At 38.2% G+C, this 22,684-nt stretch overlaps 2 protein-coding genes across 3 annotated transcripts in view; one reads left to right on the top strand and one right to left on the bottom strand.

The window, feature by feature from the left end:
* cert1b (ceramide transporter 1b) overlaps positions 1–10,257 on the top strand; it is a 35,683-nt gene extending 25,426 nt beyond the window's left edge. The window contains exons 8-18 of one of the 2 annotated variants that reach the window (XM_079847591.1): positions 1,134–1,226; positions 1,348–1,434; positions 2,393–2,485; positions 2,625–2,705; positions 5,359–5,454; positions 6,380–6,512; positions 6,614–6,684; positions 6,757–6,885; positions 8,011–8,140; positions 8,341–8,475; positions 9,856–10,257. In XM_079847591.1, the coding sequence (XP_079703717.1) occupies positions 1,134–1,226; positions 1,348–1,434; positions 2,393–2,485; positions 2,625–2,705; positions 5,359–5,454; positions 6,380–6,512; positions 6,614–6,684; positions 6,757–6,885; positions 8,011–8,140; positions 8,341–8,468 (1,041 nt within the window). In that variant the 3' untranslated portion in view covers positions 8,469–8,475; positions 9,856–10,257. The remainder of the gene's footprint in view (positions 1–1,133; positions 1,227–1,347; positions 1,435–2,392; positions 2,486–2,624; positions 2,706–5,358; positions 5,455–6,379; positions 6,513–6,613; positions 6,685–6,756; positions 6,886–8,010; positions 8,141–8,340; positions 8,476–9,855) is intronic. The other variant, XM_079847592.1, reaches the window with a different exon arrangement.
* Positions 10,258–11,197: 940 nt separating this feature from the next.
* hmgcrb (3-hydroxy-3-methylglutaryl-CoA reductase b) lies at positions 11,198–22,265 on the bottom strand. Its single transcript, XM_079847566.1, has 20 exons — positions 22,196–22,265; positions 21,002–21,189; positions 20,596–20,707; positions 20,295–20,382; positions 20,122–20,206; positions 19,290–19,395; positions 18,832–18,938; positions 18,603–18,722; positions 17,821–17,945; positions 17,531–17,745; positions 17,244–17,350; positions 16,765–16,959; positions 16,489–16,647; positions 15,332–15,489; positions 14,937–15,042; positions 14,650–14,820; positions 14,353–14,493; positions 13,992–14,150; positions 13,640–13,794; positions 11,198–13,077 (listed from the first exon to the last, which is right to left on the bottom strand). The coding sequence occupies exons 2-20, from the start codon at positions 21,167–21,169 to the stop codon at positions 13,026–13,028; spliced, it is 2,529 nt and encodes an 842-aa protein (XP_079703692.1). The 5' UTR covers positions 21,170–21,189; positions 22,196–22,265; the 3' UTR covers positions 11,198–13,025.
* Positions 22,266–22,684: the final 419 nt, after the last annotated feature.

Genomic DNA, 22,684 nt, shown 5'->3' with positions numbered 1-22,684 from the left:
TGTGAACTGTCGTCAAAATGAATGCACATCAGCCCTGTCAGTTCAGCGGCTAAATATATACTTACACTATATAATATATACTTCATAATAAATAAATAAACATCCAGAGCAATAGTCAGCTTCAGTTTCAGTGTGACCGTTCACATTCTTGCAGTTTCAAATGTATTTTGTTTTTACAAGTTTTCAAAATAATGCCACCCATTGGCATTGAATAAATGCAAGTAAATAAAGTCACATGACCCATGACTGCATCAAATACTGCTGCAGATAATCGCCTAGTTTGTGCAGACTAGTGTGTAAAATTGAAATTATAAATGTTTCCTTTAACTAACTTCCAACTAACTAGAATGAAATGTTGAAATTATTACTAGTAATTTAACTGAAATAAAAATGAATTAAAACTATATAGAAATATAAAAAACGAATAAAAATGACAAGCACCTAAAAAATTACTAAAACTGAAAATAAAAAGATAAAAACTATATAAAAATATGAATAAATACTCTATAAATAATTCTAAAATAACACTGGTGCAATCTAGAATAATCTGATATAAGATGTTCTCTGTCAGAGTTTGAGCCAATCAGAAAGTTTTGTGTGACTGATGTGACTGGACTCTATTATTTTATTTATTTTATTAATATGCAGCAACATATTTTCAGACCTGCATTTCACCCTCCTGTTTTAACTACTGCAGTTATATAGTGAACCAATATTTACTACCATGTTAAATCTCTATACTGCTGCTATTGCAAATTCTGCAAGTGCTGGTAATTTCCATGAAGCCAAATCATATCTGAGAGTTTGAGCATCATTTTAGTGATGGTGTGCTTCTAAACATGGAGAGCTGTTGTTTCTCTTGGCAGAAGAGTGAATCCAGCCGTTTTAATGGGTTTGGGTGTGAACGTGGCGAGCGTGTGTTACAGAGATTGAGCTGAATGTGTCGCAGTCAGCAGCATTCAGCACAATACTGACATATGCAGTCAGAACAATGGAGCGCTTCACAACAATCCTGCACCTATACAGTCTCTCGCTCTGCCCAGATCACACCGAGACAAGATCTGCTCAAGCCAAGACATTAAACATGACGGCAGCAGAGTGTTTACTCAGCTAAAGTCTCTTGCTCTCTACAGGAGATGGAGAAGAGGAGGAGGGTGGAGGAGGCGTATAAATCAGCTCTGTGTGAGCTGAAGAAGAAGTCTCATTTCGGAGGGCCCGATTACGAGGTGGGTTTGGTTTCTGTACGTGCGCTAATGCCTGCAAACTGAAGGCAGAGCTGAAAAGCGCATTAAGATCTTAATCATATTATCGTATTAATCGCATTAATCATCTTGTTCTGTCCATCAGGAGGGTCCAAACAGCCTGATCAATGAAGACGAGTTCTTTGATGCCGTCGAGGCCGCTCTGGACCGACAAGACAAAATAGAAGAGCAGGTGTGTTATTACAGACAGCTCTGATACAGAATCAGAATATGTGTGTGTGTGTGTGTATATATTAGGGGTGTGATGGTTCAAATGACTCACGGTTTCGTTTTTTATCACGGTTTTGTGGTTTCGGTCTGTGCTATGTTCAGGGGAAAAAGGACTACTCTCAGTTAAAAACAAAAAAATAAGAACAAATAATTAAACCACAAGCAACAGCACAAATAAATACAATAGAGCAAATATACAAATAAAATAAACAATGCTTTTCAAGTTTTTTCAGGTATCTAACAGTTTTCAGGTACAGAAATTCAAATAATCAAATGTAAAACAACATTGCATTTAATCTTCACTGTATAAATTAAATAAAGATTAATCATTATTAAAGTTACAAAAGCTATTCGGTTAAGATGAGTGAGTGATTTCCTTGTCTTTTGTTGTTTGATTAACATTAAACACACTCAGACCGCAGTAATATTAGGCTGCTGTCCCTTGACGTAATGCACGGATCCAGTACACTGATACTGACACACATGCATCATCTTCATTTATTTGAAATGGAAATCTTTTGTAACTTTATAAATGTCACTTTTGACCGATTTACATTTCCTTGCTAAATAAATAGTATTAATTTCTTTAAAAAAAATACTGATCCCAAACTTTTGAATGGAAGTGTATATATTGAATAAAATGTGTCCTGAGTATTTTAAAATATAATAGCTTTTTAAAAATGTAAAACAAATATATTGGTGGGGAAAAAAACACAGTTTATAGTCGATGTATAGTCTCAATGTGTCTCATGATTCATCAGTGTGCTCAGTTGTAAAGAAATACATGATTCAATCCTAATGGAAACAATCAAGTTCCGCCCTAAATCATTTTCCATTGATTATTCAGTTTCACTTCGAAGTGCGTCACATTATGGAAGTTCATCATGTTTTTAATCATTAACGCATGTATGTATTTCTAGTCTCAGTGTGAGAAGAGCAGGATACTGAGGAGCAATTCAGTGCCTTCAGGAGACGCCTACTCCACCGTGGGCTCGCACCGATTCGCTGAGAAGGTGAGTCTGTTCCTCTTCATGGTCTTCTCATCATGATCATCTGCAGACCTCTTCCCGTGCCCCTGTTGTCTCAGTCCATTTCCTTTTTTTCTGCACTCCTGATGAAGCTGCATTTCTCTCTTCTTCCTCACCTGTGTAGCCCCCCTCTCGCCCTTCCTCTCCCTCATCTTCTGCTGTAGTCTTCACTCCTTCACTCTATGAGCACCGATTCAGTGCTGAGGTAACAGCGCCCTCTAGCACACTCATCCGACACTCATTCGGTGCTGCTGACTGGATGTTACACTGCTGATGCGTTTGCAGGCATATACAGCGGGGGAAATAAGTATTTAACACGTCATCATTTTTCTCAGTAAATATATTTCCAAAGGTGCTATTGACATGAAATTTTCACCAGATGTTGGTAACAACCCAAGTAAACCATACAAAGAAACAAACAAACAAAAATAAGTTCAGAAATTAAGTTATGCGTAATAATGTGAAATGACACAGGGAAAAAGTATTGAACACATGAAGAAAGGGAGGCGCAAAAAGGCATGGAAAGCCAAGACAACTGCTGACACCTTACAGTAATTAAAAAGCAATCCAGCCCCCTGTCAGTGGAAATTAATAACAGCTGGTTCAGTCCCAAATGATGGCCTACAAAAAGGTCTCATTGCCAAGGTGTCACACAAGACACATCTCATGATGGGTAAAAGCAAAGAGCTGTCTCAAGACCTTCGCAACCTAATTGTTGCAACACATAATGATGGCATTGGTTATAGGCGCCATTCTAAGCTTCTGAATGGTCCAGTGAGCACTGTTGGGGCCATAATACAGAAGTGGAAAGACAATCATTTCACCATAAATTTGCCTCGACCAGTGCTCCTCGCAAGATTTCTGACAGAGGAGTGAAAAGAATAATCAGAAGAGTCCATATTTGGAGGAGAAATGGCACTGCACATTACCCTAAATCGCCATACACCTTGGTGTTGGCTCTTGGACAACACTAAATTATCCCAGTATTTCCCTGGCTTTTCCAAATGTTGTGCAGCAAACTTTAAATGAGCTTCAACATGCTTTTTCTTCAGTAATGGAGTCTTGCGTGGTGAGCATGCATACAGGCCATGGAGGTGGAGTGCATTACTTACTGTTTTCTTTGAGAACACAGTACCTGCTATCTGCGGGTCTTTTTAAAGCTCTCCACAAGTGGTCCTTGGCTCTTCGACAACTCTTCTGATTATTCTTTTCACTCCTCTGTCAGAAATCTTGCGAGGAGCACTGGTCGAGGCAAATTTATGGTGAAATGATTGTCTTTCCACTTCTGTATTATGGCCCCAACAGTGCTCACTGGAACATTCAGAAGCTTAGAATGGCGCCTATAACCAATGCCATCATTATGTGTTGCAACAATTAGGTTGCGAAGGTCTTGAGACAGCTCTTTGCTTTTACCCATCATGAGATGTGTCTTGTGTGACACCTTGGCAATGAGACCTTTTTGTAGGCCATCATTTGGGACTGAACCAGCTGTTATTAATTTCCACTGACGGGGCTGGATTGCTTTTTAATTACTGTAAGTTTTCAGCAGTTGTCTTGGCTTTCAATGCCTTTTTGCGCCTCCCTTTCTTCATGTGTTCAATACTTTTTCCCTGTGTCATTTCACATTATTACACATAACTTAATTTCTGAACTTATTTTTGTTTGTTTCTTTGTATGTATGGTTTACTTGGGTTGTTACCAACATCTGGTGAAAATTTCATGTCAATAGCACCTTTGGAAATATATTTACTGAGAAAAATGATGACGTGTTCAATACTTATTTCCCCCGCTGTATACAGATCAAAAGATATCAAAACTTAGTCAACCGCTTAGTCAGCCCAAAAAATGCTGTCTGGCTAAAAACGGCAGAAACCCCGCTGATTGCAATCTGAGATGAGACACATTAACCAAATATGATGTTGCTTTGATTAAAAGCATCTGCCAAATGTAAATGTAACGCAAGTGTCAAATATAGTAGCTTTTTAAAAATGTAAAACAAATATATTTGGGGGGGAAAAACACACAGTTTATAGTTGATTTATTGTCTTAATATGTCTCATGATTCATCAGTGTGCTCAATTGTAAGGAAAATAAATGATTATTTAGCATAAGCAGTTTTGAAAACAGCCAACTATGTTAACAACACATTAAAACCACATAGTCTTGTTACCTCTATTTTCTTCTGTCTTTGTGTGTTTGGCTTTTTGAAATTATAGCTAATGATAATCTTTAAGTGTCTTTTGACATCAAAATGAAGCAATGATTTGCTTTCTTAATTCATGTTCCTGGTTTTATTGTTAAATCACATGGTCTTTTGTGTAAAATAAAATGTTTGTGTGTTTGTATGTAAATAAATTAAGTAGTTATACTGTAGTTATACTGGTATATACTTATACCAATAATATGTCTTAGTGAGATCATATATAATGTTTAGTTTTATGATCAAAGCTCTTTTGTTTTAATTAGAGGGCAAAACATATAATACAATGATGTTCGAAAAAAGGACAAATGTTCCTCAAAATCCTGATGGTTCATATTTGATACTCACATTTTAAATAGCTGTTGTATCTGATGCAGCCTTTCTAAAACCAGCAATTTAATGCCTGTAATAAAGTTTACAGTCATAACATCACATAAGCGTTCTGTGGAGATGCTCTGGAGGGTGAACTTTGACCTCAGGAAGTCTTGCTGATGCGTTTCATTGGGAAATACTGTTTCACTCGTACATTACAGAAGTGAAGTGGGTTGTGAAAGGAGTTTCATGTTGACTGATTGCTGCTCAGTTTTAGTGTGATTTACCTAGATCCTCTTAAATGAGGGCTTGACCTCTGACCTTCTTGTTCTGGTTTGTTGGGCAGGTGGAGGAGATGGTGAAGAATCACATGACCTACTCTCTGCAGGACGTGGGTGGAGACGCTAACTGGCAGCTGGTGGTGGAGGAGGGGGAGATGAAGGTGAGCTCAGCGATACTGCCACACTCAGGACAGTACGAGTATGGAAAGAAATGACTTCCAATGACTTCAATACGCACTTTTTAGCCCAATATTTGAGCGTTCTATGCAGTGTATTTGGTAGCATATTATATTAGTATTTGTTAGTGTTTTAAATTGAGTTTTTATATTTCAGGCTTTCATCTTAATTTGTTTAAGGTATCATTTCTATTAGTTTTTTTATATTTATTTTTTTATTTCAGTTTTGGCTTTCACTAATGTTTTGAATTAGTTTTTTCAGCTTTCAGTTTTATTTTAAATTAAAATTGAATTTTTTTTAATTAATTTAACACTTTTTTTTTTAGTTTACTTTTTGTATTTATTTTATTTTAGTTTTTGTTTAAATTTATGTTTATATTTGGGTTTTATTTTTATATATTTTTATTTTTATTTTTGTTTAGATGTTTGTTTTTTGTTTTTATTTATATTTTATATAATTGTTTTATTTATTTATTTATTTATTTATTTATTTTATTTCAGTTTTAGAATTAATTTATTTCAGTTAGTTGCCAAGGCAACCTTTCTTATTTTCAGTTAGTTTAATGTTTTCATCTAATACATATATATATATATATATATATATATATATATATATATATATATATATATATAATTATTATTATTATTATTATTATTATTATTATTATTATATATATATATATTTTTTTTTTGTTTCAGTATGTTTAAAAAAAAAAATAGTTTTTTTTTTTTTGTTAACAATATCACTTCTATGTATTTTTGTGCCTCATCGTGACATTAGCTTAGCATCATGTTATGATCAAACTACTGGAATCAGTCACCTTTGAGATTAATTTAAAATGGTGCCTGACAAGGTTAAAACTGGGTCTAAAACTCTAATGTGTGTGTGTTTTCTCTCTCTGTGTGTCAGGTGTACCGGAGGGAGGTGGAGGAGAACGGGATCGTGCTGGACCCGCTGAAGGCCACACACTCTGTCAAAGGGGTCACAGGTCATGAGGTCTGCCACTACTTCTGGGACACGGATGTCCGTAACGATTGGGAGAGTGAGTGTACACACACACACACACACACACACACAGAACTACATTTAGTTGTGTTCAGCTCGTCTGGCATCTTTTATATCAGGTCTCATTTTTGTCTCCAGCTACTGTTGAAAACTTCAGCGTCGTGGAAACGTTGTCGGATAACGCCGTCATCATCTACCAGACTCATAAGGTGAGAAGAGTGTGTGAGAGACACTGGGCTCAGTGGAAGAGCACTTCCTCATGTTGTGTTTCCCTCGTGCAGAGAGTGTGGCCAGCGTCCCAGAGAGACGTCCTGTATCTGTCTGCCATCCGCAAGATCGTGGCCAATAACGAGAACGATCCAGACACGTGGCTCGTCTGCAACTTCTCAGTCGACCACGAGAATGCCCAGGTGAGCCTGTCTCTATGGCAACCGCTGAGTCAGCGTGTGTGTGATGAACCGAGCAGCAGCGCAGTGAGTTCACAGGGTTATGTTATGTGGATCTCTTCTGACTTCTAGAAACATTTTAAATTGATTCAGATTTTGTGCATTTACTGCAAAGTTACAAAGTCCCTCCAGCGGGAGATCTTCTCTATATCAGTGTGTGTGTTTCTGAACTCTCTTGAGTTTCTTCTGGGAACGAACACGTCACAATATTCCTCATTTGAATAATTAACACGCAGAATAAAGGGGCGGGGCCTGGTCGAGTTAGTTGGTAGTGTGTTGAAACTGGTGGTTATGGTAAGGGGCTTTCGTTTATTTATTTATATGTGACCCTGGACCACAAAACCAGTCACATGTCGCACGGGTGTATTTGTGGCAATAGCCAACAATACATTATATGGGTCAAAATTATCAATTTTTCTTTTATGCTAAAAATCATTAGGATATTAAGTAAAGATCATGTTCCATGAAGATATTTTGTAAAAAAATGTTTTTTTGTTAATCATAAACATAAATGTACAACTTTAAAGGAGATTTTCTCAATGTTTAAATTTTTTTGCACCTTCAGATTCCAGATTTTCAATAGTTTTATCTCAACCAAATATTGTCCTATCATAACAAACCATACATCAATTGAAAGCTTATTTATCCATTTGATGTATGAATCTCAATTTCAAAAAAAGTGACCCATGTGACTGGTTTTGTGGTCCAGGGTCACATATAGCACCTGAAGAAAGGGGCGGGACATTTCCCAAATACACTCGAAGCACTCGACCAATCAGAGCACAGTGTGCTTTTCAGAAGGAGGGGCTTCATAGAGACAGGAAGTAAACAGAGCGTTACTGACAGACTGGGACGAGAGGAGCTGCAACAATGGAGAATATGAGAGAAATAATGAACATTGAAGTATTAAAACCTGTTCTAGTAGAGCACAAAAACAAATAAAGACGTGGGGCATAATATGGCCTCTTTAAAAGTAGTTAAAACTGTTAAAGAGAGGTTTTATGATACAGTAAGCATGCAGGCTTATTTCTGAAGACGCTGTATGATTTATTTATGACTCATTGTTTCATTGTTATTGTCTCCATGCAGCCAAACAACAGATGTGTTCGTGCTAAAATCAACATTGGGATGATCTGCCAGACGCTGGTCAGTCCACCAGAGGGCGACAAAGAGATCAGCAGAGACAACATCCTGTGCAAGATCACATATGTGGCCAACGGTACTTCTTACATACAATCTTTAGCAAATAGCTAATAAAATATGGAAATAACATATATCAATGTTTTCTGTTCATGTAAATGCATTAGTGTGGTGAGACTACAATGAGTACGGGACATCTATTCAACACACACCCGCTTGTTAATAAATGAGGTGTGTATATATGAGCGCTGACTGGACGCTTGTTTGTTGTGGTTGCAGTGAATCCTGGTGGCTGGGCTCCTGCGTCTGTCCTGAGGGCCGTGGCCAAGAGAGAATATCCCAAATTCCTCAAGCGCTTCACTTCCTACGTCCAGGAGAAAACTGCCGGAAAGCCCATCCTCTTCTGAGCACCAGGTACATCACACCACAGCACACGAGGAGCAGAGACCAGAACCAGTGCAAGATACACAATTATTATTATAGCTTTAGCAAACTGTATTTGGGGAATGTAAAGACATGCTTTGGAAGATGTTTTTTTTTTTTTACACTATCAATCAATAATTGATTTATTTTTTTAAACGGCTAATTTTCATTATATGTTGTCTTTAAAAAATCCTTATTTTCAGATATTAAAATGTTTAATAACTATTATTATTATTATTTTATTTTTGTTTATTATAATTAATAAAATAAATATATTTAGTTTCATTAGTGCTGTTACTGTATTATTTATTTTATTATATATTCAGAAATAATATTCAATTAACTATTATTTAATTATTTATTTTAACAGTTGTTATATATTTAAATATATTTTATTATTGTTATTAATTTAGCTAGTTATATTATTTTCAGTGCTGCTATTATATTATTATTATTATTATTATTATTATTATTATTATATATTATGTTTTTATTTATTTATTTTACTGGTCACAGTAAAAGGTTTCATTAGTTATCATGAACTAACAATGAAAAATTATTCTGAAGCATTTATTAATCTTACATTTATATGAATATTAATTTTAACATTTACTAATGCATTATTAAAATGAAAAGGTGCATCTGTTAATATCATTTTATGGACCTGAGCTGACATGAACTAACAATGAACAACTGTATGTTTATTAACTTAACATTAACAAAGATGCTCAAATACCTTAAGAAATGTATTACACATTGTTAATGTTAGTTAATGCATTAAATAATGTTTAAGGTGCTTTGTGTAATATTTAGGAGGATCTTTTGACAGAAGTGCAATATCATATACATAACTGTTTTCAGTGGCGTGTAAAGACCTTACTTAATGAACCGTTATGCTTTTATTACCTTAGAATGAGCCGTTTCTCTCTACACACACCGCGGGTCCACTTACATCGACATGTTTCTACGGTGGCCCTAAACGGACAAACGTGTTTCGTCACTTTGTTTTTGTTCGTGCGAAGAGGCGAATAAAACACTGACACAATGATGAACAAGTGACAATAATATTCGCAATAACATATCGTTTACTGAATAATCAAGTAAACCTAATTTCTTAATTGATCTTTGTAAAGAAACCTCAGTTTAACTGGCGACTCTCTGCTGTCTCAGACGACGACATCACTTCCTGTCGGCCACCGTAACTTCTGTTGGGTGCAATTCGCAACCTCACCACTAGATGTGCTAAAACTTACACACTGCACCTTTAACTAATGGGACCTTATTGTAAAGTGTTAGTTATGTTATTCCGTGTTTAATAATATGTTGTTATTAATAGATGATTAATGGTTGCTTTTGTCCTGTCCTCTGCAGTTCCCCAGTTCTGCTGTCAGTGTGTCCGAGCGCGTCCAGTTCCCACACACACTCCTGCAGTGTGTTCATCGGCAGACGCTTGAAGCCCTTCTGTAGCGCCACACTAGTTCACACAGGCCGTGTTTCTGCCAGAGCTCTAGATCCAGACAAGTATATATGTATGTATGTAAGTAAGTGAGATGGGAAGTTTATATATATATGGGAGAGTGTTGAAGCTGAACACACGAGACCGGCTGTTTTAGTCCTGATTATTAGTGTTTTTCTGTTTAGAACAAACATTTCAGCTTTGCTTTCATTGTCCTCGTATAATCGTTCAGTACGGAATCAAAGGCATGTTTGTGAATGACCTGTGAACCTGCCTTTCGTCTCCACGTTCGCCGTCTCTTTGATGAAGCGCAGAATCCGACGCTGACGAAGAGCTGATCTGGACGATTGTGTAATCTTTAGTTATACCCGTGTCTCAGCGGCCGACGCACCGTAGCACAATTACAGATCCATCGCGACGGGCAAACCATTTTAATACGTCGGACGAACTTTGCGCGCAGATTATTTGTATATAGTTTCATTATTGCTGAAGATCGTCAGTCGATGCTTTTACCTGACTAATCCAACTCCATATGCCTTAGTGTGTGTGTGTGTGTGTGTGTGTGTGTGTGTGAGAGAGAGATGAGAAGTGAGAAGTGTGTATCCTACTCAAACATTTCTAGAAAGTGCCTCATTATTGATCTGGTACGTCTTGCTGTTCGTACCGCCCACGTTATTATAATATCCAAACCGCCGCCACGACCCAGGCGTCCTGTAGTGTTTCTACACAGATCATTTCATATTGATTTTTTTTTTTACCTTGTATTATTTAAATGTGATTTTGCAATCAGCAAGGACAGACCGAGAAGTGTCTTCTCATTGGAGAAGCTTAAATATTCTATCCAATAGGGAGACGTGGTTTAAATTTGGGGCGTAGATCACACGTAGCTGTTGATTGGGTAGAATTAGTCGTTTATTTATTTTATTTTCTTGATCAAATGAATTTTTCGAAGTAAAAACTAAATCTCAAGCATTCATAAACAATCTTACAAGGCACAAACTGGCAAAAAATAGATTTTCTTTCTCAGTATTTTTGTCTTGTTTTCCTGCACAAATATCAAAAAGTTCTTAAATAAAGATGCATTTACTTTATTGATTGAAAAATTACTTATTGAGTGTCTTGTTTTCTGAAAAAAATCAAAATTAAGTGACTTTATGCTTAATTCAAAGAGAAAACAAGATTATTTTTCTGACCACATTGGCAGATTTTTTTTCCTCGTTTTAAGTTTCTCTGAGATATTTGCATAAACTCACTTTTTAGACCATTTTAAAGTCGTTTAGTGTCTCCAGTAAATGTATCTTTCGATATTTGTACTGGAAAACAAGACAAAAATACCGAGTAACCACTTTTTGCAGAATGACGAGAGCTTTTACATTTTTTGCTGAACATTTTCATTGGTCAAACTGTCACATGATAGACTGTTAAAGACGCTTTAGAGGACAAAAAACAAAAACAAAAAATAGCAGGTGCACGACGACAACATCCGAGTGTTTACGGTAAGCTTTCGATTTTCAAAACGTCACGCTCGTACAACTTAAACATTCCAGACACTCGCTGAACCCGAATGTACGAATCCACCGGAGTGAAACCGTAAAGCTGAATGTGTTAGCGTTGTTCAGGAGAGCGTTCTGCTTGTGTGTCCCTCTAATACAGTCTGGTGTGTTATTAGTTGCATTTGCACTGAATGTTCAGATGTCAGGATCAACATGTACTGTGAATAGAGGCGGCGCCGCTGCCGGTTTAGAGAGGAATAAAATGATTGACATCTTTCTGCACCGCTGACTTGTGTGGATCATTTCTTTGTGCAAATAATGTTCCAGTCCAGATTACAGTTTGAGTCACTTCTGGAGTTCATTTTCCCCAATCTATCGCACACAAAATGCATGTAATACTCTGTTAATGTTTATTTTTTCAGTTAGATGCATTTAAAACAGTTATTTAACAAAAAATACTAAATCAATATTGAAAAAAATCAATAGTTTAGCAGGAAAGAACAACTTTAAGAGACAGATATGGCTTTATTAGCACTTTCTATAGTCAGAAAGTTGAAGGACTTGCTTTTGTTTGAGAAAAGTTGAAGCACTTTAAAGTCATGAAGTCATACAGTGGCAATTCAGAAACACAACGCAACCAGACGCATTTCATTAGTAACACACACACACACACACACACACACACACACACACACACACACACACACACACACACACACACACACACACACACACACACACACACACACACACACACACACACACACACACACACACACACACACACACACACACACACACACACACACACACACACACACACACACACACACACACACACACACACACACACACACACACACACACACACACACACACACACACACACACACACACACACACACACACACACACACACACACACACACACACACACACACACACACACACACACACACACACACACACACACACACACACACACACACACACACACACACACAATGCAAACATCCACACTCAGATTCATAAGCTCAAATCACTTAAATTAAATTAGCACCTGGTTTATAAGGTCCGTCAGTGGAGTTTGTCACAGTGAGTTTGGCAGGATTGATTCGACACATCAATTAAATACATTCATTCAGAATCTGATGCTCTCAAAGGTCCAAACCGCACAATCATCCATCAAGCCCTGATCTCAGATCATGATTGAGTCTAAAAACGGAAAAAATAACCCGTTTTCAGAGTGATAAAACGTTGCCGTGTTTCGGCTTTATCAACTTGTACCAGGGTTTGAGCGAGTGACAGTTCTGGCTTGTAGTGCAAGACTAAACACACAGATTCAGGAACATGAGCAATGATCGAGTCACACACTCAGCAGCCAATCACTGGGCAGCTCATGCTCATTAACTCGTGTGTTCGCCTTTTATATTGAGGCACAAAGCAAACGTAAAACATTAGTATTTCCCATAATTCCCGTTCAGACTGCTTCACAGAAGAAAACTCCTCCAGACACGCGTCGAGACGGCCCGAGAACGACCACGAGGAACCACACAGACCTCATTTCCCAGAGTTCTCTGGGTGGGCACTCTTCATGAAGCTTCCTTGGGCTGCGCTTCAGTCTCTCTAATATTGACCTTTGACCTGTTCGAGAGAGTAAAAGAACTTCAGAATCCCAACAAAACAACATCATCTAAAGTCATATTGTAATATAATTAAGTATATTAGTACTAGAATAAGTTAAATAATATTTGTGATATTACTAAGCAATTTAGAAAGAACCAATATATATATCATGTAATATAAATATATTTTTTAAATATAAAAAAAAAAAAATTAAATATGTATGCTATAATTGCACAGTTGGAACAATTTTGTGTGTGTATATATATATGCTAGTATATTTCACAAATAATTACAAAGAAATGGTAAGTAACATTTTGAATGAAATGTAAATTTTTTAATTAGAAACAATCATTTTAACAAAAAAATTGATTGAAAAAAAATCAATCTATATAATCATGCATTTTCTGTAAAGCTGCTTTGAAATGATGTGTATTGTGAAAAGCGCTGTACAAATGAATGTGAATTGAATATAAAAATACCATATATATTTATATTTTGAAAATCAATATTGTTTCCTGTATGATATTGCAAATGAAAAAAAGAAAATAATATTCTTTATGTATATATGTATAAGTTGTACCTGTTGTGAGTCATGTGACTCTTGACGAGGTGTCCCGCGGCGAGAGCGGCCATCAGTGAGAGCTCTCCTGCCAGCACTGTCCCGCAGACGATCCGTGCCAGAGTTCGGGAGTTCTCACCGGGACACTGAGCACTGGCTCCCTGAACACCCAACATCTGACACACACAAGTCAACGGTTAATGTCAGAGCGCCTCAGTGACACTTGAGGGGTGGGGGTGTGTGTGTGTGTGAGAGAGAGTGAGTAAGTAAGTGTTTGTGTGTGTCAGAGAAAGAGAGTGAGTGAGAGTGTGTGTGTGAGAGAGTGAGAGTGTGTGTGTGAGTGAAAGACAGAGAGAGTGTGTGTGTGTGTCACCTGTAAACAGGCGTGTTGCGCGGGCAGGCCGGTTCCTCCGCCCACAGTGCCCAGCTCTAGCGAGGGCATCGTACAGGAGATGTACAGATCCTCTCCATCTGTGCCAACACTCTCCATCAGAGTAATGCAGTTACTGCTGCCCACCGACTGCGCAGGGTCCTACACACACACACACACACACACACACACACACACACATCTGTAATTACATACACTAACATCTTATTTTATTTAGAACAATTATTTATTTGATATGCTGTGAAATCTTTACTCAGATTTCGAGTGTTTCATTTAAAAAGCACCTAAAACTCTAAAAACAGTAAGGTGAATGTCTCTCTCACACACACACACACACACACACCTGTCCGCAGGCGATGTAGATGGCCGTCACGATGTTTGCCGCATGAGCGTTGAATCCACCGATGCTTCCGGCCATCGCTGATCCCACCAGATTCTTACTGATGTTCAGCTCCACCAGAGCGCCTGTGCTGCTCTTCAACACCTACACACACACACACACACACTATATTACTACAGCAGTTTCATGCACTGAACAGATTGAGAAGGTTGTGCAGCAGAGGTTGATCATCAGCCAGAGCTCTGTGCCGCCCCCTAGAGGAGCGTAACTCAGTGTCTGGTGATCTTCTATCAGCCTGACCTCTTTCACCACTCGGGCCGGTACGACGGCTTCACACACGGTGGATTTTCCTCTGCCCTGGATCCAGTTGACAGCGGCTGGTTTTTTATCGGTGCAGAAGTTCCCGCTGACGGCTAACAGACGCATGTCAGGATAGCGTTCCTGAAGTCTGCTCAGAGCCTCTTCTGTTCCCTACATACACCAACACACACACACTGCAACTTTAAACCTAGATATGAGTCAATCCTGGAGTTCAGATGCTCTGTGAACTCTGACCCACAGACTTTACTGCTTCATCACACACACACCTTCGACAGCATGTTCATGCCCATGGCGTCTCCGGTCTGAGACTGGAAGCGGATGTACAGGTTCCTCCCGGCCAAACTGACCTGCAGCCGGTCCAGACGAGCAAACCTGGAGAAAAGTCAGAGATGGGCACTCGAGTTAGAGACTCGGACTCGAGTCGCATTTTAATAGACTTCAGACTTGACTCTGACTCGACAAAATGTAAAATGTAATGTGTGTTGTATAACACACTACTGCATAACAAAACCGCGACCGGCGCTGTCTTGTGTCCACTTAGCGACTATGATAAAGATTTCAGACTTAACTTGTGAACATCTCTGGCTTAAGTTATCACTGGAAACTCTCGCATAGCAGTGCTATATGAGGCTCATTCTGTGTGTGACCTTTGCCCTCTGACCTGCTGGTGTGATCGAAGGCCTGTTTGACGTCACTGAAGCCCTCTGAACTCTCCAGCCAACCCTTGACCTCGGCCGCCCGGCACGCTGACGGCATCTGAACCACCGGCCCGCGGGTCATCCCGTCCGCCAGAACTCGACTGCTCACGCCACCCGACAACTGCACACACAAGCACTCATCTGTTAGAGGACACTGACACTTACAGTGAGAGAGAGAACAACACATGAAGAGCTGCACCATTAATCGTTAAAAGATCACAATCTCATTATTGTGTCTATTAAAGCTTTGATAAGTCCGATCACAGCGAACATTCAGATCTGTGTTGGAGCTCCGCTGAGCCAGAGAGCCGTTGTCGTGTATAGGTAGAAAACAGCTTCTTTTCAACCAAGTAATGACACTTCAAATAAAGACGGTATCAATTACATCGTTACACCAGTAGGTGGCGACAAGTGACTGTTAAAGAGATTCAAGAGATTTGTTCAAAAACGCTGATTCATTCAGCAGTGGAGTGTTTATGAGTGAGTCATTCAATCATTAAATAGATCATTTCAATTAATTAAACATTTAAATAGACTGAGTCAATCTTTGAAAAAATTAAAGAAAAGAAATAAAAAAATTAAAGAAAGAAGGAATGTGAAAAAAGAGGAAAAACAACGAATGAAAAAAGGAACAAATTAAAGGAAAGAAACAAAAATATTAAAGTAAGAAAAAACGAAGAAATTAAGAAACATCGGAAAGAACGAATCAACAGAAAAGGAGCAGATGAGCGCATGACAGAAAAATAAAGAATGGACAAAAAATCTAACGAAGAAAGAAAATTAATGTGCAAAAGAAAATACAAAATATGAATAGATCAACAAAAGAGGTAAGAGGAAAAACAACAATGAACGATTAATCAACTAACGAAAAGGAAAGAACCAAGCAACAACATAAATAACATGGAATAACAAACAAATTAATTAAAAAAACAAATTAAAACAAAAGAATGAATGAAAAAAATAATGAATTAATCAAGAAAAGATGGAACAAACAAGTGCAGGAATGACAGCAAATAAAAAAATCAGTAGGAGGAATGAACAAAAAAACAAACAAAACGAAAGAGAGAATGAGCAGAAGAAAGAAATAAGAAATATTGAGGAAAATGAACGAAAGACTCACTGTGACGGCTCGGCATCCTCGGTTGGTGCTGGCCACTAAACAGCCTTCCGTCGTTGCCATGGGGACGTGGAATTCTTTCCCGTCCAATAGGAGCGGTCCAGCCACGCCCACTGGCACAGGCACGTAGCCAATCACGTTCTCACAGTTAGTGCCGATCACCTGAGAACGAGGAAACCATAGTTAAACCGAGTTAAACAGCACGTCCTCACACACACACACACACACACACACACACACGTGACACGCTGGATCTCCACAGCAGACGGTGAGCAGCACCTTTGAGTAGTCGTAGTGTCTGTAGGGCAGGTTCTCCAGCGCTGACGAGTCTGAGAGTTTAGAGGAGAGCATCTCTCTGCGTACGGCCACGCCTCTCTCGGGACTCTCCAGCACCGCTTCCAAACGGTATCCCAGAATCCCTCTGCACTCCACCAATGACGTCACCTCAGCGTTGCTCAGGAACCGAGCTCCTCTCTTAAAGAAGAGAGAGAGAGAGAGAGAGAGAGAGAGACTTGACTTTAAGATCACTTTATTTACAAAAAAATTAAAGATATAACACATTTATTAGTAAAAAGCTAAAAAAAACAAAGCTGCTAGAAGGAGCGCAATGGATTTAAACCGGAGTCTCAAGACGTGAAAATAGCATCTTAGAAAAACTGAGAGAGAGAGAGAGAGAGAGAGAGAGAGATGATGTAAAGCACACAACGGTTTAAGATCAGTGAACACATGATTGATTGATTGATTGACTGATTGATTACTCTGGGGTCTTTAAGTATGCTGAGACATTCGTCCACAGGGCGGCGCTGGTGAGTCTGGAGCTCACAACACTCGTCCGCTTCTTCCTCCTTGTGCTGTCCATCTCCATCTGACAGAGCGATAAATCAGAATAACAAACAAGAATGAACTAAAGAACAAATGAAAGAAAGTACCAAACAATTAACAAATTAATAAACAACAGAAATCAAAACAAACTGGAATAAAATATTGAATCAATCAACAAGCAGACATAATGGACGAAAGTTGAAGAAGGGAAGATCCAGTTCACCTTTATCGATCTGGACCGTCTTCAGGGCTTTGGGCGGGGTCGACTCCCTCTGACAGCGGTCCTCTGCTCCTCTCCTATTGGTCAGAGCGCAGCTGGGCGTGGCCACAGAGGATTTGATTGACAGGGATGATTCTGTTTCGGCCTGCTCGAAAAACACGTACTTGGCGGCCAATAGCAGAGCGAGAGAGAGCGTGATGACCTGCTCCAGATCCACACTGAGGACAACAACAGGATAGTTTAAAATGACTCCTAAACTCTCAGCAACATTGGCTCTGTTTCTCAGCTGGTACCTGGACAGGGCTCTGTCGGACTCCATGTTGGGTGTGGGCAGATCCACGTCTGAACTGCTCATGTTGTGTGTCGGAGATTCAGTCACGAGTCGACTGTGAGCGTGAACCAGAGCCAGACCTAGAGACTGAAGCAAACAAGACCAGAACAGTCACAACACTTCACACACACCACAGGCACAAGGCACTGTCATTTTTGTGTAAAGTGGCCAAAAGAGGACACAAAAACATCAACACCAGCTGATTAAAAGACATTAAGCAAAAAGTCAAGAGAAAAGATTATTGTTAAAATACTTTTAGTGACCACTGCATGTACACTAGCATCCAAATGTTTTTGAAAGAAGTCTCTTCTGCTCACCAAAGCTGCAGTTATTTAAGTAAAAATACAGTAAAAACAGTAATATAATTACCATTTAAACTTTATATGCAAATATATTTAAAAATGTCATTTATTCCTGTGATCAAAGCTGAATTTTCAGCATCATTACTCCAGTCTTCAGTGTCACATGATCCTTCAGAAATCAGTCTAACATGATGATTTGCTGCTCAAAAAATATTTATGAATTTATTCATTGTTGAAAATAGTTTTTTTCAGGATACTTTGATGAATGGAAAGTTTAAAAGGGGCAACATTTATTTGAAATGGAAATAACTTGTAACATTATAATGTCTTTTCTGTCACTTGTAGTCAATTTAATGGATCCTTATTGATTTTCTTTCAAAAACGAGATCTTACCGCCCCCAAACTTCTGAAGATCTGTGTATGACGTGTTTCCTAAACTCACCATGATCATTTTGACTCTCTGAGTGACGGGGTTTGGTTTGTTTCCCTCTTCTTCCTCCAGGACACGAGCGAAATGACTGAGCTGCCATATGGGCCGCCCCTCACGGCTCTCTCGGGACAGCTGGACGAGACAGGGGCGAGTGACCGGGGTCAATGCTCATTCACACTCACAGATCAATGTTCAGTCAGAACATCTTAAACAAGACACAATCCAGCAGTGCCACACTGACCTCTAACACCAGAGACACACAGGCGGGGAAGAACGTCAGGAACACGAAGTAATTGGCCAGAACCGACATGCAGCCGAAACAGCACATGATCTCCAGCTGGGGCACACCTGCAGTCAGACAGGAAGTAGTTACAGTGACAGATGCATGAATAAGAAGTTTAAAGCCAGATTAAGACATTTTTAAGGGTTCAAGCTACTTCTATGCAACCGATTTCTATGACTAAAAATTGCACACAAAAAATATTTTAAAGCTGAGCAAAATGTACAAATATTTACTTGTAAATTTACAAGATCTTATAATTTTCCTTGACATTTCCACAACCTGAAATCACAATTAGGTCATAAAAATCCCTCTCATGAAGGTTTCTATGACCATAGTAGCCCTGCTTTCAATTAAACAACGTCTCTGGAGGAAAGCCATAGTAAAGAGAGAGAGTGAGAAATACTGCTTTAACTCACCGGACATGGTGCCCACACCGATGACCAGACACTCCACGAGCGCGTCCAGGGTGAACGTGGGTCCCAGGATGGCCATGCCTTGAGCGATATTCTCCCGGACCTCCTCCTGTGGGTCACGTGACCCGTCATTATTACATTCATATGCACCAACATAACAGCACAAAGTAACAAACAGCAATATTCACATAGATACACTTATCAATTGAAATCAAAACTATTTGTATATCACTATTTACAATACACATGTTTTAAACCAGCTTTACAGAAAATCATGATGCTAATGTTTATAGTATCTTTCTGCCTTCTAGTCGCATTTAGCAGATTAGAGCTGGTCAATAATATAGTTATACTTTGTGATGATATAAACAGTCGAGCAGCTGAGATTTTGCTATTTACTTTACGTGAGTATATGCTCTATGTATGCGGATGAAGTTGGATGTTTTATATATTTTTAGAGCTGGGCAATGATATAGTTTACATTTTTACATCAATATATCTGCTAAATGACTAAATGTAAATGTAAATATCACCAAAACATGATAAACATGTCTATTTGTTCATTAGTTATAGTGCTCACTGTGATGATGCAAACAAACCAATGATCTTTTTTATTCTTATTATTTAAAAGGACGGTGTGAACTGGTTAAAAGAAATCATCGAAATTTACAAAAAAATAAAAAATAAAACCCAATATATAAAAAAAACCTATATATATATACACACACACATGCTCTTAACACTCAAGAACTAAATGCTTTTGAAGAAATGGTCAAGTAAAAAGCCCATGAAAAACAAAACGCAATATTCATGATGTTGTTTCATATTTCTGTACCTGTGAGTTTGAGCTGAGAGCGAACTTGGCCAGCGTGCAGGCTTTAGACAGATCGATCAGCAACAGGAAGAACGGCAGCGCCTCACTGGAGGAACACGAGGACACATTTACACACACACACACTATAGTGAAAGATAATAATCCTGAATGTGGGAGACGGAGGAGAGTCATACTTCAGTCCTGTGAGCTCTTTACCCAGGAAGTGAACGACCACAGTGCTGAACACAAAGCTGGAGAAGATGGTAAACAGACCAGCGATACCTGGACACCAAACAATAAATCAAACATTTTATTATAAACAGTCAAACAGACGAAAGACAACGTTTCCTGTTCTTATCGTGAACAATCAGAGATGATATAGAGAACATCCAATTCCTTATAAATCCAATAACTCTTTTTTGTTTTGTCTTGTTGAATATCCTGTTTTATTTGGAAATAAATCACAGTAAATGAGTTGAAGAGAGAGAAACTCACCCAGTATGTATTTGGAGCCGAGCTGACGGAGGTTTTTGAACTGGACGTAGATGTAAATGATGGCCATGCATCGTGTGATGGTTAAAATGATCATGTCACCACTTTGAATTTTCTACAAAAAAATGACCAACACAAACAATCTTCATGTTAACATTGACTTTATATAATAACTTGCAAGATATGCTTGTGTAAAGATCATAATTCCCGATCACACAATTTACAGCCGATAAACTGAGCTAGACTTCAGTAGCAATAAAACAGCTCAAATAGGAACTAAGTCATAAACCTTGTGTGTAAATATACAGAGACATCTGCTACTTTATGTCAATAATTGTGTGAATGGACATGGAAACAGATCTGTATGATAACAGTGTATTCTGGAGGTCCAGTGAGTCGATCCGTGTACCTCCTGTAGTTTGGGGCACTGATGGTTCCAGCCACAGATCTGGTCATTAGTAGCGAAAGCGTTCATGGACATCAGACACAGCGTCACGGCGACTGTTCCCACGATCACCTCCCACGGGTGAGAGGCGACGAACAGGCCATGGAGCCGGAAGACACGCGACAGCATCATCACGGCCTTCAGCGGGTCACCTGTTAACAGGACATATAAAAACAGCGGATCACCTGTTAACAGGACATATAAAAACATCATAACCTGTTAACAGGACATATAAAAACATCATAACCTGTTAACAGGACATATAAAACATATAAAATATCATCACCTGTTAACAGGACATACAAAACATATAAAATATCATCACCTGTTAACAGAACATACAAAACATCAAAACTGGTGTCAGCTGCTGTCGATATCCAGATGTGTTACTGCCTATTTACAGCACTGACAACTGATTAGAATTTAAGTTTAGCATTTTTATGATTCTTTCCCAATTTCCAAAATGTGGAAAACAACAAAATCTTAAAAAATTTAAACAAAAATATGTGACAATTTTGATCAAAACAGTGTTGGATACTTTAAAAAATCTAATTCAAACAACCAATATTATTCAGCAAATCAATGATCAACTATTCCAAATGTTTTTCTTTACTCTTTTCTCTAGTTTTTATTTTAGTAAACTTCATGAGCTTTTTTTTATTTAACTAATTTTTAATGCATTTAGACAATAAATGTAATCTCTTAAAAGATATATGAGAAGATTTTACTGAAATTAAACTGAAGAGACGTCAAAACTATTCACACATAAAGCATATCCGCCAGTAAAGTTATGAAAGCTAACTGACATTAATAATAAACATGACAAAATAGTTCACTAGCATTAGCATGATCACATTTATAATCATTTGAGCTAAAATAGTGATCGGGGTCACCATAAACACACTAGGCTATATTACCTTTATAACACATTAAAGATAATTAATATCGTGCCTCACTAAGTTTGTCAAAGTAAGAATGAAAGGACAGCATGCTAAGCTACTTTAGCATAGCTAAAGGAGTCACAGCTGTCATTGAGCCTCTTTATTCAACAACAACACCGACAAATGTCAAGATAACTCCTTATATCGACTGAAGTAAGTGATTAAAAAAATTAAAGTTAAAGATTTTATTGTCAATGTCTGAAATATTCCAACATACCCTCATCTGTTCTCCTCTGATCAGTGTCCGTGTTACACGGTGAATGTGACTGACGTAATCCACCCTCAACGGGCTCGTGCACGAGTCACGACCCACCGGGAGCGAGCAGGCCCCGCCCACTACCGCGACGTCATCTTAGACTAGCGGGATCAAGGTGGTTGCGGAAATTTTTAGCCTATTATTTTTTTCAGTTAAATACATGTAGGCCTACAGTGCAAAAAGTACAAGACAACTACAAGGCATTGTTGTAAAACAAAGAATAACAACAATTAAAATATAAAATGAACATGTAGGACTATAGGCTAATAAAAAATAAAAATAAAAATAGTGTTGCGGAAAATGAACCGGTTACAGTTCATAATCATTAATTACTTTGTTAGTCTAGCAAATGTCTGTTCTTGATATCAACAATTGAATTCATTTTTCATTTTTGATATCAACAATTCGATTGTCACCATGATTGTCACTATAGTGACAATGTTCATTTCT

This window comes from Squalius cephalus, assembly GCF_949319135.1.
Source record: "Squalius cephalus genome assembly, chromosome: 17".
In the NCBI taxonomy this organism is placed as follows: domain Eukaryota; kingdom Metazoa; phylum Chordata; class Actinopteri; order Cypriniformes; family Leuciscidae; genus Squalius; species Squalius cephalus.
This window is presented reverse-complemented; position numbering and strand designations above follow the sequence as displayed.